The sequence below is a fragment of the Nerophis ophidion genome, linkage group LG06 (assembly GCF_033978795.1).
Source record: "Nerophis ophidion isolate RoL-2023_Sa linkage group LG06, RoL_Noph_v1.0, whole genome shotgun sequence".
NCBI lineage: Eukaryota > Metazoa > Chordata > Actinopteri > Syngnathiformes > Syngnathidae > Nerophis > Nerophis ophidion.
In genome coordinates, this window is record NC_084616.1 from 53,763,347 (window position 1) to 53,779,413 (window position 16,067).

General features: G+C 40.9%; 1 protein-coding gene across 1 annotated transcript in view; it reads right to left on the minus strand.

Annotated features, from left to right (window-relative positions):
- Positions 1–9,899: 9,899 nt before the first annotated feature.
- qars1 (glutaminyl-tRNA synthetase 1) overlaps positions 9,900–16,067 on the minus strand; it is a 23,320-nt gene continuing 17,152 nt past the window's right edge. Inside the window, exons 13-23 of the mRNA XM_061904247.1 lie at positions 15,137–15,376; positions 14,955–15,047; positions 14,731–14,868; positions 14,434–14,521; positions 14,210–14,356; positions 11,580–11,681; positions 11,386–11,478; positions 11,166–11,293; positions 11,025–11,091; positions 10,801–10,926; positions 9,900–10,675 (exon numbers count right to left, since the gene is read on the minus strand). Of these exons, the coding sequence (XP_061760231.1) occupies positions 10,625–10,675; positions 10,801–10,926; positions 11,025–11,091; positions 11,166–11,293; positions 11,386–11,478; positions 11,580–11,681; positions 14,210–14,356; positions 14,434–14,521; positions 14,731–14,868; positions 14,955–15,047; positions 15,137–15,376 (1,273 nt within the window). The 3' untranslated portion in view covers positions 9,900–10,624. The remainder of the gene's footprint in view (positions 10,676–10,800; positions 10,927–11,024; positions 11,092–11,165; positions 11,294–11,385; positions 11,479–11,579; positions 11,682–14,209; positions 14,357–14,433; positions 14,522–14,730; positions 14,869–14,954; positions 15,048–15,136; positions 15,377–16,067) is intronic.

Consider the following 16,067-nt stretch of genomic DNA (forward strand, 5'->3'; position numbering starts at 1 on the left):
TCGCCAGCTCATCGCAGGGCCAACACAGATAGACAGACAACATTCACACTCACATTCAAACACTAGGGCCAATTTAGTGTAGCCAATCAACCTATCCCCAGGTGCATGTCTTTGGAAGTGGAAGGAAGCCGGAGTACCCGGAGGGAACCCACGCATTCACGGGGAGAACATGCAAACTCCACACAGGAAGATCCCGAGCCTGGATTTGAACCCAGGACTGCAGGAACTTCGTATTGTGAGGCAGACGCACTAACCCCTCTGCCACCGTGAAGCGCATATATATATATATATATATATATATATATATATATATATATATATATATATATATATATATATATATATATATATATTTATATATATATATATATATATCTCCTCTCTGAGCTGCTACCTTACCGTGGTAGAGGAGTTTGCGTGTCCCAATGATCCTAGGAGCTATGTTGTCTGGGGGTTTTCATGCCCCCTGGTAGGGTCTCCCAAGACAAACAGGTCCTAGGTGAGTGATCAGACAAAGAGCAGCTCAAAGACTTCAATGGAATTACAACGAAATGAACCCAGATTTCCCTCGCCCGGACGTGGGTCACCGGGGCCCCGCTCTGGAGCCAGGCCCGGAGTTGGGGCACGATGGCGAGCGCCTGGTGGTCGGGCCTGTTCCCATGGGGCCCGGCCGGGCACAGCCCGAAGAGGCAACGTGGGTCATCCCTCCAATGGGCTCACCACTCATAGGAGGGGCCATAGAGGTCGGGTGCATTGTGAGCTGGGCGGCAGCCGAAGGCAGGGCACTTGGCGGTCCGATCCTCGGCTACAGAAGCTAGCTCTTGGGACGTGGAACGTCACCTCACTGGGGGGGAAGGAGCCTGAGCTAGTGCGCGAGGTAGAGAAGTTCCGGCTGGATATAGTCGGACTCACCTCGACGCACAGCAAGGGCTCTGGAACCAGTTCTCTCGAGAGGGACTGGACCCTCTTCCACTCTGGCGTTGCCGGCAGTGAGAGGCGACGGGCTGGGGTGGCAATTCTGGTTGCCCCCCGGCTCAAAGCCTGTACGTTTGAGTTCAACCCAGTGGATGAGAGGGTAGCTTCCCTTCGCCTTCGGGTGGGGGGACGGATCCTGACTGTTGTTTGTGCTTACGCACCAAACAGCAGTTCAGAATACCCACCCTTTTTGGGTACACTCGAGGGAGTACTGGAAAGTGCTCCTCCGGGTGATTCCCTTGTCCTACTGGGAGACTTCAACGCTCATGTTGGCAACGACAGTGAAACCTGGAGAGGCGTGATTGGGAAGAATGGTCGCCCGGATCTAAACCCGAGTGGTGTTTTGTTATTGGACTTTTGTGCTCGTCACAGTTTGTCGATAACAAACACCATGTTCAAACATAAGGGTGTCCATATGTGCACTTGGCACCAGGACACCCTAGGCCGCAGCTCCATGATCGACTTTGTAGTTGTGTCATCGGATTTGCGGCCTCATGTTTTGGACACTCGGGTGAAGAGAGGGGCGGAGCTTTCTACCGATCACCACCTGGTGGTGAGTTGGCTGCGATGGTGGGGGAGGATGCCGGACAGACCTGGCAGGCCCAAGCGCATTGTGAGGGTCTGCTGGGAACGTCTGGCAGAGTCTCCTGTCAGAGAGAGTTTCAATTCACACCTCCGGGAGAACTTTGAACATGTCACGAGGGAGGTGCGGGACATTGAGTCCGAGTGGACCATGTTCCGAACCTCTATTGTCGAGGCGGCTGATTGGAGCTGTGGCCGCAAGGTTGTTGGTGCCTGTCGTGGCGGTAATCCCAGAACCCGTTGGTGGACACCAGCAGTGTGGGATGCCGTCAAGCTGAAGAAGGAGTCCTATCGGGTTCTTTTGGCTCATAGGACTCCGGAGGCAGTGGACGGGTACCGACGGGCCAAGCGGTGTGCAGCTTTAGCGGTCGCGGAGGCAAAAACTCGGACATGGGAAGAGTTCGGGGAAGCCATGGAAAACGACTTCCGGACGGCTTCGAAGCGATTCTGGACCACCATACGGCGCCTCAGGAAGGGGAAGCAGTGCACTATCAACACCGTGTATGGTGCGGATGGTGTTCTGCTGACTTCGACTGCGGATGTTGTGGATCGGTGGAGGGAATACTTCGAAGACCTCCTCAATCCCACCAACACGTCTTTCTTTGAGGAAGCGGTGCCTGGGGAATCTGTAGTGGACTCTCCTATTTCTGGGGCTGAGGTCGCTGAGGTAGTTAAAAAGCTCCTCGGCGGCAAGGCCCCGGGGGTGGATGAGATCCGCCCGGAGTTCCTTAAGGCTCTGGATGCTGTGGGGCTGTCTTGGTTGACAAGACTCTGCAGCATCGCGTGGACATCGGGGGCGGTACCTCTGGACTGGCAGACCGGGGTGGTGGTCCCTCTCTTTAAGAAGGGGGACCGGAGGGTGTGTTCCAACTATCGTGGGATCACACTCCTCAGCCTTCCCGGTAAGGTTTATTCAGGTGTACTGGAGAGGAGGCTTCGCCGGATAGTCGAACCTCGGATTCAGGAGGAACAGTGTGGTTTTCGTCCTGGTCGTGGAACTGTGGACCAGCTCTATACTCTCGGCAGGGTTCTTGAGGGTGCATGGGAGTTTGCCCAACCAGTCTACATGTGCTTTGTGGACCTGGAGAAGGCATTCGACCGTGTCCCTCGGGAAGTCCTGTGGGGAGTGCTGAGAGAGTATGGGGTATCGGAATGTCTTATTGTGGCAGTCCGCTCCCTGTATGATCAGTGTCAGAGCTTGGTCCGCATTGCTGGCAGTAAGTCGGACACGTTTCCAGTGAAGGTTGGACTCCGCCAAGGCTGTCCTTTGTCACCCATTCTGTTCATAACTTTTATGGACAGAATTTCTAGGCGCAGTCAAGGCGTTGAGGGGTTCCGGTTTGGTGGCCACGGGATTAGGTCTCTGCTTTTTGCAGATGATGTAGTCCTGATGGCTTCATCTGGCCGGGATCTTCAGCTCTCACTGAATCGGTTCGCAGCCGAGTGTGAAGCGACTGGAATGAGAATCAGCACCTCCAAGTCCGAGTCCATGGTTCTCGCCCGGAAAAGGGTGGAGTGCCATCTCCGGGTTGGGGAGGAGACCCTGCCCCAAGTGGAGGAGTTCAAGTACCTAGGAGTCTTGTTCACGAGTGGGGGAAGAGTGGATCGTGAGATCGACAGGCGGATCGGTGCGGCGTCTTCAGTAATGCGGACGTTGTATCGATCCGTTGTGGTGAAGAAGGAGCTGAGCCGGAAGGCAAAGCTCTCAATTTACCGGTCGATCTACGTTCCCATCCTCACCTATGGCCATGAGCTTTGGGTCATGACCGAAAGGATAAGATCACGGGTACAAGCGGCCGAAATGAGTTTCCTCCGCCGGGTGGCGGGGCTCTCCCTTAGAGATAGGGTGAGAAGCTCTGCCATCCGGGAGGAGCTCAACGTAAAGCCGCTGCTCCTCCACATCGAGAGGAGCCAGATGAGGTGGTTCGGGCATCTGGTCAGGATGCCACCCGAACGCCTCCCTAGGGATGTGTTTAGGGCACGTCCAGCTGGTAGGAGGCCACGGGGAAGACCCAGGACACGTTGGAAAGACTATGTCTCCAGGCTGGCCTGGGAACGCCTCGGGATCCACCGGGAAGAGCTAGACGAAGTGGCTGGAGATAGGGAAGTCTGGGCTTCCCAGCTTAGGCTGCTGCCCCCGCGACCCGACCTCGGATAAGCGGAAGATGATGGATGGATGGATGGATATATATATATATCACTAGTGTCTCAAAGGGCTGCACAAACCACTATGCCATCCTCAGTAGGCTCACATAAGGGCAAGGAAAACTCACACCCAGTGGGACGTAGGTGACAATGATTACTATGAGAACCTTGGAGAGGACCACATATGTGAGACTTAAATGCTTCTACTGAGGTGGCATCTCAAACTGTTACCGTGTATTTATTTTATATATATATATATATATATATATATATATATATATATATATATATATATATATATATATACATATATATATATATATATATGGGTATTTTCGTCATTCCGTCGTACATTTTTTTTCCTTTTACGGAAGGTTTTTTCGTAGAGAATAAATGATGAAAAAACACTTAATTGAATGGTTTAAAAGAGGAGAAAACAGGAAAAAATGAAAATTTAATTTTGAAACATAGTTTATCTTCAATTTCGACTCTTTAAAACTTTAAATTCAACCAAAAAAAAAGAAGACAAAAACTAGCTAATTTGAATATTATGAATTTATGGAACATCATTAGTAATTTTTCCTGATTAAGATTAATTTTAGAATTTTGATGACATGTTTTAAATAGGTTAAAATCCAATCTGCACTTTGTTAGAATATATAACAAATTGGATCAGGCTATATTTCTAACAAAGACAAATCATTAATTCTCCTAGATTTTCCAGAACAAACATTTTAAAAGAAATTCAAGAGACTTTGAAATAAAATTTAAATTTAATTCTAAAGATTTTCTAGATTTGCCAGAATATTTTTGGGGAATTTTAATCATAATAAGATTGAAGAAATATTTCACAAATATTCTTTGTCGAAAAAACTGAAGCTAAAATGAAGAATTACATTAAAATGTATTTATTATGTTTTACAATAAAAAAGATACATTCAATTGAACATTGATTTAAATTATCAGGAAAGAAGAGGAAGGAATTTAAAAGGTAAAAAGGTATATGTGTTTAAAAATCCGAAAATCATTTTTAAGGTTGTATTTTTTCTCTAAAATTGTCTTTCTGAAAGTTATAAGAAGCTAAGTAAAAAAATAAATTAATGTATTTAAACTCGTGAAGAACCAGTCTTTAAAATATTTTCTTGGATTTTCAAATTCTATTCGGGTTTGTCTCTTTTAGAATTAAAAATGTCGAGCAAAGCGAGACCAGCTTGCTAGTAAATAAATAAAATTTAAAAAATAGAGGCAGCTCACTGGTAAGTGCTGCTATTTGAGCTATTTTTAGAAAAGGCCAGCGGGCTACTCATCTGGTCCTTACGGACTACCTGGTGCCCGCGGGCACCGCGTTGGTGACCCCTGGTGTACACACTGTACAGCGTTGAGATCAATTTAAAAAGTAAATAATGGGGGTACAATACGAAGGTCCTGAGTAGTCCTGGGTTCAATCCTGTGTGGAGTTTGCATGTTCTCCCCGTGACTGCAGGGGTTCCCTCCGGGTACTGCAGCTTCCTCCCACTTCCAAAAACATGCACCTGGGGATAGGTTGATTGGCAACACTAAATTGGCCGTAGTGTGTGAATGTGAGTGTGAATGTTGTCTGTCTATCTTTGTTGGCCCTGCGATGAGCTGTCGATTTGTCCAGGGTGTATGCCGCCTTCCACCCTTATGCAGCTGAGATAGGCACCAGTGACCCCCCGCGACTGACCAAAAGGGACAAGCGTTAGAAAATGGATGTATGGATGGAAACAAAATAGACAATTATTACAATAAGAATAAAAATAAAAAGCAACAATGTGAATACAAATATAACAGTAAAATAGAAATATAACAAGAGAAACTAGGCAGTAGTGACCATGTTATAAAAAAGTATTGCACTGTTTTTGTTGAGCATCCCCTGTCATCCAAAGTGGTCGCCTGGGTAGATTTTAGCTCTAAAAGGGGTATATTAACAAATAAATAATGCAGCAGGTCCTTGATTTCGATATATGTAATTCTCATAAGGGTATTCTTGTAAAATATGCAGGGATGAGATGTGGCCATATCAAAATATTAAATTTCATCACTTTTGTCAGGCATTAATACCTTTAATGACATTTTTATTAAATAAGTAAACCCAAACACTATATGAATATGTACTATGTGCATAAAGAAATAACAGTTACAAATGTATGTAGCTCACAATTGGACCAACAACAGTCCCTTTAAAATGTCCTTAATACCACAGAAAAGGATAACTGCCATTTACGGTAAAGATTTAAGTAATGTCACACACGTAGCGTTAAAATAACCATGAAGATAAAGTGTTTGTCTCCCACGTAGTAATCTGTTGTGAACAGACAAAGCCCAGTAATTCAGATTTAGCGAGACCTTGCGTGCTCCCGCATAGGGAATTTTGGCAGGGAATCAAGTTTTGGCATAACACTGCCAAGCAGACAGGATCGAGCAGCTGAAACAAGGTCCAACATAAATCTTCATTATTTACTATCTCACTCCTAACGGTTCAATGGTTTTTGAAAGTTTGAACTTTGTTCTTTAAAGATTCATTGATACTACCAGCCCGAATGCAGCTGAGATAGGCTCCAGCACCCCCCGCGACCCCAAAAGGGACAAGCAGTAGGAAATGGATGGATGATACTACCAGTTCAAGTACTTGATATATACTCATGTCGTCCTGATACAAATATTTTGGCATGGCATCAGTACCAAAATGTATCTCGATTATTTTCAAAACATTAAAATATCATCATTGGCTTTATCCATCCATCCATTTTCTACGTCTTGTCCCGATCGTAGTCACAGGGGTGCTGGAGCCTATCTCAGCTGCATTCGGGTGGAAGGTGTACACCCTGGACAAGTCGCCACTCATCACAGGGCCAACACAGATAGACAGACAACATTCACACTCACATTCACACACTAGGGCCACTGTAGTGTTGCCAATCAACCTATCCTAGGTCTTTGGAGGTGGGAAGAAGCCGGAGTACCCGGAGGGAACCCACGCAGTCACAAGGAGAACATGCAAACTCCACACGGAAATATCCCAAGCACAGGATCGAACCCAGGACCTTCGTATTGTGAGGCAGACGCACTAACCCCTGTTACACCGTGCTGCCCCTCATTGGCTTTATTTTAACAGATAATATTATGATACATTAAATATACCTTTGTTACTGAACTCAAAGAACAAATTGAAAGCACTAAATAAAATGGTATTAAATAACAGAGGGAACATACTGGACAATTTCTCTTTTGAGTAGTGGTTACAAAGGCTCCTTATTTGATTGCTGATGGATGCAGTAACATGTAGTGTCATTCCGATTATAATATTTTGTTAACATTTCAAGGACAAGCGGTAGGAAATAGTTGGATTATTCTTCTATTGTTCATATGTAATTACTTTATGTTTCAGCATGTTCTATCTACTATTCTGTTATAATCACTTATTTTTCTGTTGTTTGAATGCTTTGCATAACTTTGGTTCATGTTACAATTTTGGGTATCGATCTGATACCCAAAGATTTTAAGTTGTTACAGGGTCATACATTACTCAAAATTAAAGTCCATGTGTCCAGGCACATAATTTCTGAGCTTATAAACAATAAAACAAATGATGAAAGATTTTGTGATACTAGAAAATATTGATGTATATGCATAGTGCATTCTTATATGTGGACAATATATTACATTTATTGCCCATTTTTTCTTTCTTTTTTTTTGTAGCTGTATGTAAGAATGGCATCGTTGAAGTGGCAGTTGGTTACATCAGTCATAGATCTGACATCATTCATGTGCAGTGACGTGCGGTGAGGTTCATGGCTGGTGAGGCACTGACTTCATCACAGTCAGATTTATAAACATATGAACCCTATAGAGCAGAGGTCACCAACGCGGTGCCCGCGGGACCAGGTAGCCCTTAAGGACCAGATGAGTCACCCGATGGCCTATTCTAAAAATAGCTCATATAGCAGCACTTACCAGTAAGCTGCCTCTATTTTTTACATTTTATTTACTAGCAAGCTGGTCTCGCTTTGCTCGACATTTATAATTCTGAGAGACAAAACTCAAATAGAATTTGAAAATCCAAGAAAATATTTTAAAGACTTGTTTTCACTTGTTTGAATAAATTAATTTAGTTTTTTTACTTTGCTTCTTATAACTTTCAGAAAGACAATTTTAGAGAAAAAATACAACCTTAAAAATGATTTTTGGATTTTTAAACACATATACCTTTGTACCTTCTAAATTCCTTCCTCTTCTTTCCTGACAATTTAAATCAATGTTCAAGTGATTTTTTTCTAATTGTAAAAAATAATAAATACATTTTAAATTAATTCTTCATTTTTATCTTGTTTTTTCGACGAAGAATATTTGTGAAATATTTCTTCAATCTTATGATTAAAATTCAAAAAAATAATTCTGGCATATCTACAAAATCTGTAAAATCAAATTTAAATATTATTTCAAAGTCTTTTGAATTTCTTTTACAATTTTTGTTCTGGAAAATCTAGAAGAAATAATGAAGTGTCTTTGTTAGAAATATTGCTTGGTCCAATTTGTTATATATTCTAGCAAAGTGCAGATTGGATTTTAACCTATTTAAAACATGTCATCAAAAATATATATTTATTGTGAGAAATCAGTAAGATGATCAGTGTTTCCACAAAGATAAATATCATTACTAATAACATAGAGTTAAAGGTAAATTGAGCAAATTGGCTATTTATGGCAATTTATTTAAGTGTGTATCAAACTGGTAGCCCTTCACATTAATTAGTACCCAAGAAGTAGCTCTTGGTTTCAAGAAGGTTGGTGACCCCTGCTATAGAGTATCTTATTCACCATTTGATTGCCAGCAGTTAACGGGTTATGTTTAAAAGCTCATACCAGCATTCTTCCCTGCTTGGCACTCAGGATCAAGGGTTGGAATTGGGGGTTAAATCATCAATTCAGACAAAGCTCTCAATTTAACGTTCCTTATCTTCACCTGTGGTCATGGACTTTGGGTCATGACCGAAAGGACAAGATCATGGGTACAAGCGGCCAAAATGAGTTTCCTCCGCCGGATGGCGGGGCTCTCCCTTAGAGATAGGCTGAAAAGTTCTGTCATCCGGGAGGAGCTCAAAGTAAAGCCGCTGCTCTTCCACATCGAGAGGAGCCAGATGAGGTGGTTCGGGCACCTGGTCAGGATGCCACCCGAACGCCTCCCTAAGCACGTCAAACCGGTAGGAGGCCACGGGAAAGACCCAGGACACGTGGGGAAGACTATGTCTCCCGGCTGGCTTGGGAACGCTTCAGGATCCCCCGGGAAGAGCTGGACGAAGTGGCTGGGGAGAGGGAAGTTTAGGCTTCCCTGCTTAGGCTGCTACCCCTGTGACCCGACCTCGGATAAGCGGAATAAGATGGATGGATGGATCTGCGTCCGTCATTAGATCAGCAACAACCTCTAAAAATGTGCTTATAATTTGTTGTAGTGAAGCATGTTTAGCTATTCCTCGTCCTGCAAGGGTGATACTTATAAAAGTATGGTTTATTTGTCCCCATGGCGGCGAGGATTAGTGATTTAGAAGTAGCTAAAACGCTGTGGAGGGACTTTAGCTGAAGACCCTGCAGTGATTTGAGAAAGCAATTAAACTAATCACTGTCAAATTTGTCGAGCATCAACATGCATTATCACAATATAATGGTAGTATTAAAAACTATTTTGTCGGACAAATTTATATAATTTAAACGTTAACTTTGAAGCCAAACAAAGTCCATTCTCCTTCTTCTGTCTCTACTTTGTTTCAGCTTGCAAGTGCTATGTGTGTGTTGACTCACATGCACCTCAGATCTTATTACCAGCAGCGTCACCACTGCAGGCCGTCATGACATGAAAAAAAAAAAAAAAAAAAAAAAAAAAAAAAAAAGAGTACTTTTAATTCATTTATTAGCATGTTTGCACTACCTACTGTGAAAGACAGACCACAACATTAAGTACTTGTGTACAATCAGATGTCTCATTAGTGGATACAGGATATTAGGTGTCCACCTGGAAATGTAAAATGTTAATATTTTTGCTTATTTTACCTACTTAAGTGAGATGACCTCTGTAACACCCTTCAGCATACTTTCATACTCATCTGCATTTGAAAATATAATAAAAGATGGTCAATGTGTCTTACGTCACTGTTTGCCAATCAAAAACATGTACAAATATCTAAGAATTGTATGATAGTTTATTTTTCATCCTAAAAAAATTAAATCACAAAGATGCAGGCAAAAAAATTTCCTTTTGCAAGAACAAAAAAGTAAAATATGCATGTATAGCATATTTAACAAAGATGCCAGAAAAAAAGCCAAATTTATTGTAAATTGCACACTTAAGTAGCTACTGTTATGTCGATAAGGTGTTTAGTCATTTTATTATTAGAAACCAGACACAAACTACTATTTTCTTAAACAGTTTAATTGTGCCTGATACACGAGCACCTTTTGTGACATACAAAATGATGCTTTGGCAGTGACCAACCAAAGTTAGATACTGTATTTGATAGCATCAGCAGAGGTGACAATGTTGTTTTATAATTCAAGATATTATTTTTCAGTAATCCTATTGCATACAATAAAAAAGAGGTAATACTGAGCAATTAAAATAATTATGAGGTGACACAGAGTTGCAAAAATGTAAATGTATCCATCAGATACTTAAGTATTTCTTTTTCACAAAATGTATTTATAGAAATGACTAACTGCAGTCAGGGGGAGAAAAGATGCATAAGGAATGACTGCAGTTCCAAATATGGTCAGTTATCAGATTTGTTTCAATCTCAACCAAAGCAGTTGCTGGCTTTATACATGAAGTGTTGCAAAGAGTTGTGATTGTGGCATGTATCAGTGGGCTCTTGGGAAGCAGGACACACAGCTTGATCGCACAGACAGACACCTAAATCTTCCCAGGATCCTCTTTGAGAGTAACTGTCCTGTTAAAGACCAGCTGCACAGATGGAAAAAGACCATTAAATATGTTCAGCAAAAAGAGGTAACAGATCATCCCTGAAAAAATAAATAAACAAATAAATAGTAAACTATATTTACTATCAGGCACCAGTTTCAGTATACCTTGTCATCTGTGCTGTCAGGGTCCACGGAGAAATAGCCAACTCTCTCAAACTGAAATTTGTCAAGTACTTTCGCTCCTTTGACAGAAGTATCAACTAAGGCATTGGTGATAACTTGCAGAGAATTCTATACGACAAAAAAAAAAATAATAATTTTAACAATCACAAAGATCAACTGATGTCGAAATTAAGGATCAGATTCAATCCAATCAGAATGTCACTCACAGGGTTGATGTCACTCAAGAAGCCATTGGGCACCTCAGCCGGATCCTCAGGGTGTTTGTGCAGGAATCTGCAAAGACAATGAAAGAAAGGTTATAATTATCTTTATTATCACTTAAGTGATTGTTATGAATGACAACTTACAGCCTTTCATAGATGCGCACTTCACACACAAGTGGCTGGCTGACCCAGTGGATGAAGGCCTTTGGTTTCTCTGCTTTGTCAGAGCTGCAGCAGGTCACCTCCAGTTCCACCACTTTACCCTGGGAGTCCTGGAAAAGGAATATTTATTTTGGATAGTAGCAAATGATATCAAAAAAAGAAAGAAGCCTGAAAAATCCAAATCAAATGTGTTGGAACATACCTTGATGATCTTCTGGACAGAGATGACATAGCCAGCATGCCTTAGTCCGACTGGCTGTTCTGGGGTAAGGCGCTTGTAGCCTTTCTCCATCACCTGAAAAAAAAAGAAAAAAATAAATTTTCTGTAGATATGTATAGGCACAGCTAATTACTTTGTCATGAAGGTATTTTATGTTTTACATTTGTGTCTCTAACCTCTCTGAAGTCACTTTGTTCAATGAATATGGTGCTTGTAAAAGGCACAGTATGGCTGCCCTTGGCCTCGTGAGCTGGGAAGTCTGGTACTCGTATGTTTGACTGTAAGAGACATCAGAAGATTACAACATTTAAGACAGAATCGAAACAACATGATATGCACCATGGTACATTACTAAAGGACAAATATAAAAGGTCTCCTGAAAGGTTAAAATAATACATTACTAAATTGGTGCACCTTTGCAGCTATAATGGCAAGGGATGAGTACCTTTCACAATTGAACCGATACGGTACTAATTCCTGAGAATCGTTACGATACTCAACAGTACTTTTGTGTGTCAATGTGAAAATACATGTTCTTTTGTTTAACAATACAATTGCTATTGTTTTTAACATTTAAAACTGAACTTATGATAACTGTGCTGTACAATTGCTCTCTCTTATCTTACACTCATGAGTTTTATTTGCAAGCGTTGTATAGTACACTTTGCATGTAGTTGCAATTCCAATACTTTAGATGGCAGTAGTGTGTAGTTCACACAGGGCAGGCAGTTTGCAGAACTACTGAGTTAGACTATCTTTAAATAAAGCCAACAGATCTGAAAAAGGTTCTTTTTTTGAGTGGATATAAAAACTATCACAGCAAGTATGTAGTCATTTTAGTTTGTCTGGTGTGTGTGTTTGTTACCATAGTCAGGGAGTAGTCAATTGTTGAGCACGAGAAAGTGTTTGCCTGTAGGTATTGTATTTATGACACTAGATGTTTGATTGCAACATGTGTCTTCGCTGTAGCACTGATTAGCAAATTGTGAGGTGTTGAAATCATTATGTAAATTTGCTAATACTAATCAGTAGCATTTACAGTATATGGCATATGTACTTTGCATATTTTGCAAAGTGGATCCTTATTAGATAAGAATCCATTCTCATACCACCACTGTAATATCCTTTAAAAGTAAAAAATTCTAAATTTTGAAAATGTCCAAAAATCTAAAAATGCCTTTTTGATTTACAAAGTCCTACAAGGGTTAGCACCAACTCCACTAAAGGATTTTATCAAACTTAAGTACATCTTTCAACATGTCATAAAATACATCCTTTTTAGGTGGCCTATATAAGACATTTCAGAAGATAGGCAAATCGTTACTCCTACACACTTCAAACTATTCTGGGAGGAGATTGATCGGCTTGCATTGGATTTTCTTTTTAACATATAAAACACCGCCTCCTTTTTTATTAAGTTAGTATTTCCTAAAAAACATTGTAACTCGAAATGGTCAAGGCACCTGCTGGGTTAGTTTTGACCCTGCCTTTTGTACTTGGGCACATTTAAGCTGGAACAAAAAGGACCTTCCACAAACGAATCCCACAAAATTCAAATTATACAATTGGCCGAAACATGTTTGTAAGAATCATGATTCAGTGGGTCTAACCCACGGGTCATCAATTACATGAGTGAAGAGGATAATCTTTTCTACAGACACTAATGGCCAAGTTCACAACTCCAAAACCTCACTAAATATGCACAAAACAAGGCCTGAGAGTTGTGTACATCATATTTACGTTAATTATGTGATTTATTAAAAAGAATAAAATAAAAATCAGTGGGAAGTTGTGCCCAACTGCAAACAAACTTTAGAGTAGTGATATTCATATTTTGGGGGCAGTGAGACTTGAAGACTCAAATGGGGACTTGATAAAATTAGGTCACCAGACTCGCACACATAATTTACTTCATATCAAAACTAACCTAACTTGAGCTAAATAACATACTTTGTACGTACATTATTTAGTTAAAAAAGTATGTGCTGATCGTACCAAAACTACTCTACTTCCACAAGCTCGTCTGTTAAATTGTTCGGTCAAGTATATTATCATCATAATTGATCGGGGAAATACGTCATAATAAATAACATCCATCCATCCATTTTTTACCGCTTGTTCCCTTTGGGGTCGCGGGGGGCGCTGGCGCCTATCTCAGCTACAGTCGGGCGGAAGGCGGTGTACACCCTGGACAAGTCGCCACCTCATCGCAGGGCATAATAATAAATAACATGAACATTTAAAAGGTATAAAGAGCAGATCACAAATGATAGTTCATTACATATAAATAATATTGCTTGTTATCTTGGACTTAATCTGCTCCGTTATCTCCCAGTGGATGATGCCAGAGGCTTGCGGTACGCATGGCAAAGCAAGGCAAATTAAAGGAAATCAAAATAATCTGGGGACGTCTCGGATATTCACAATAAGATGACCCACCCGCAACATGATTAGTGATTTTAGTAATAATTTATCGTCATTGTTCTGTTCAGAAAGCCATACAATGATTTTTTTTTTAATTATTGTTTGATTAATTTAATAGCCCATATATCCTGAATCCTGTAATTTTATTCTGGGGGCCAGATAGAAAGTTAAGGCGGGCCGGAAGTGGCCAGCAGGTCACCAGTTGATTGCCCCTCTTCTGAGATTGATAAGATGTTTCAATCAATCAAAGTATATTTATATAACGCTTAATCATAAATGTCTCAAAGGGCTGCACAAGCCACGACATCCTCGGCTCCGATCCCCCATCCCACAATCTAAACATTAGTTTTGTCTATATTGCCTATTTCATCAATTAACATACCTTTGAGCCTTCAGGAAGGTTAACTATTGTGATTTTAAGAGGTTCCATCACGGTCATGGCTCGTGGGGCTGTCTCGTTAAGCACATCCCTCACACACGCTTCCAAAAGATGCGGGTCGGTTGTCGTCTGGGAAACGGTGACTCCCACCTAACAAGATGTCAGAAGCTTACAGTCAATCAGGAGTGAGCCCATATAACTACTCCTCAATTCATCCTTGTGCTTACCCGAGCACAGAAGTTGTTAATTGCCTCTGGTGGGAAGCCTCGCCTCCGAAGCGCAGTTAAAGTAAAGAGACGAGGATCGTCCCAGTCTCTGTTATTAGAAAGAATATGTCAAATTGATCGATTACATATGATTGAATTAATTTTTTTTACTTAGCATGAACACTTCAAGTTAAACTCTTACAGAATAATCAGTGTAAGTAGCAAAAACTATGGTCTGTACAGAAAGGATATTTGTTCTAAATTTTAACAACTGGAATTACCAGAAACGCGAAAGACATGCATCCTATGCCATCTTACCTTACTGCACCACTCTCGACCAATTTGATGATCTTTCTTTTGGACACGACGGTGTAGGTAAGGTTCAGGCGGCCATATTCCCACTGAACGGGGCAGTACAGGTCCAGAGCATTACATAACCAGTAATAGGATGAGCGCCTGCAAACCAAAACAAAAGCAGAAAGGAGAATAATTAAGGCAAATTTCATTCAGAATGCCCGCATGGGTAAAGACTAATTGTTTACCTGGCTTGAAACTCTTTGGTACATAGTGAATGTGTGATATTTTCAATGGAGTCACACAGACAGTGGGTGTAGTCGTAAGTGGGATAGATGCACCTGATTTGAAACAATCAGGAATTAGGTGGAATTAGGATTTTTGTGGCAAAGCCTAAATTCTAAAAAATAAATTTGATGGGTAAGCCTACCATTCATCTCCTGTACAATGATGCGGCGTATATCTGATTCTGTACGCCACAGGGTCCATTTTCCCATCCTCCATAACCGTCTTCATCCTTAGTGTAACTTCTCCCTCTGCGAACAATCCTTTTTTCATCCTCTCAAACAAAACTATTGATTCTTCAATGGGACGATCTCTCCATGGTGAAGGAGGAGTATTATGGCCTTTGAGTTCTTCCCCTTTCTGGTGGCACACATATGCATGACCCCTGTCGAAAGACAAAATTGAGTTATTGTCCATAATAGTTGTGCTTTTGCAATTAAGCTTAGTGCTGTTAAGCGATTTAAAAAAAAGTGATTTATTATAATCTATAATTAATTTAACTAATTAATCTTTTTAAATCCCACGTAGAACTGCTGATAAAAGCCTACAACTTGAAATTTCCTAATTTGAATTATTTACCGTATTTTTCGGACTATGAGTCGCAGTTTTTTTTCATAGTTTAGCCGGGGGTGCGACTTATACTCAGGAGCGACTTATGTGTGAAATTAGTAACACATTACCGTAAAATATCAAATAATATTATTTAGCTCATTCACGTAAGAGACTAGACGTATAAGATATCATCGAATTTAGCGATTAGGAGTGACAGATTGTTTGGTAAACTTAAAGCATTTTCTATATGTTATAGTTATTTGAATGACTTTTACCATATAACATCATATAACGTACACTTATTGAGCATGTTGTTCACTATTCTTTATTTATTTTAAATTGCTTTTCAAATGTCTATTCTTGGTGATGGGTTTTATCAAAAAAAAATCCCCAAAAAATGCGTCTTATACTCCAGTGCGACATATATATGTTTTTTTCTTTCTTAATTATGCATTTTCAGCAGGTGCGACTTATACTCCGAAAAATAAGGTACATTATTAAAATAGGTATTCAAGCAAAGAAGA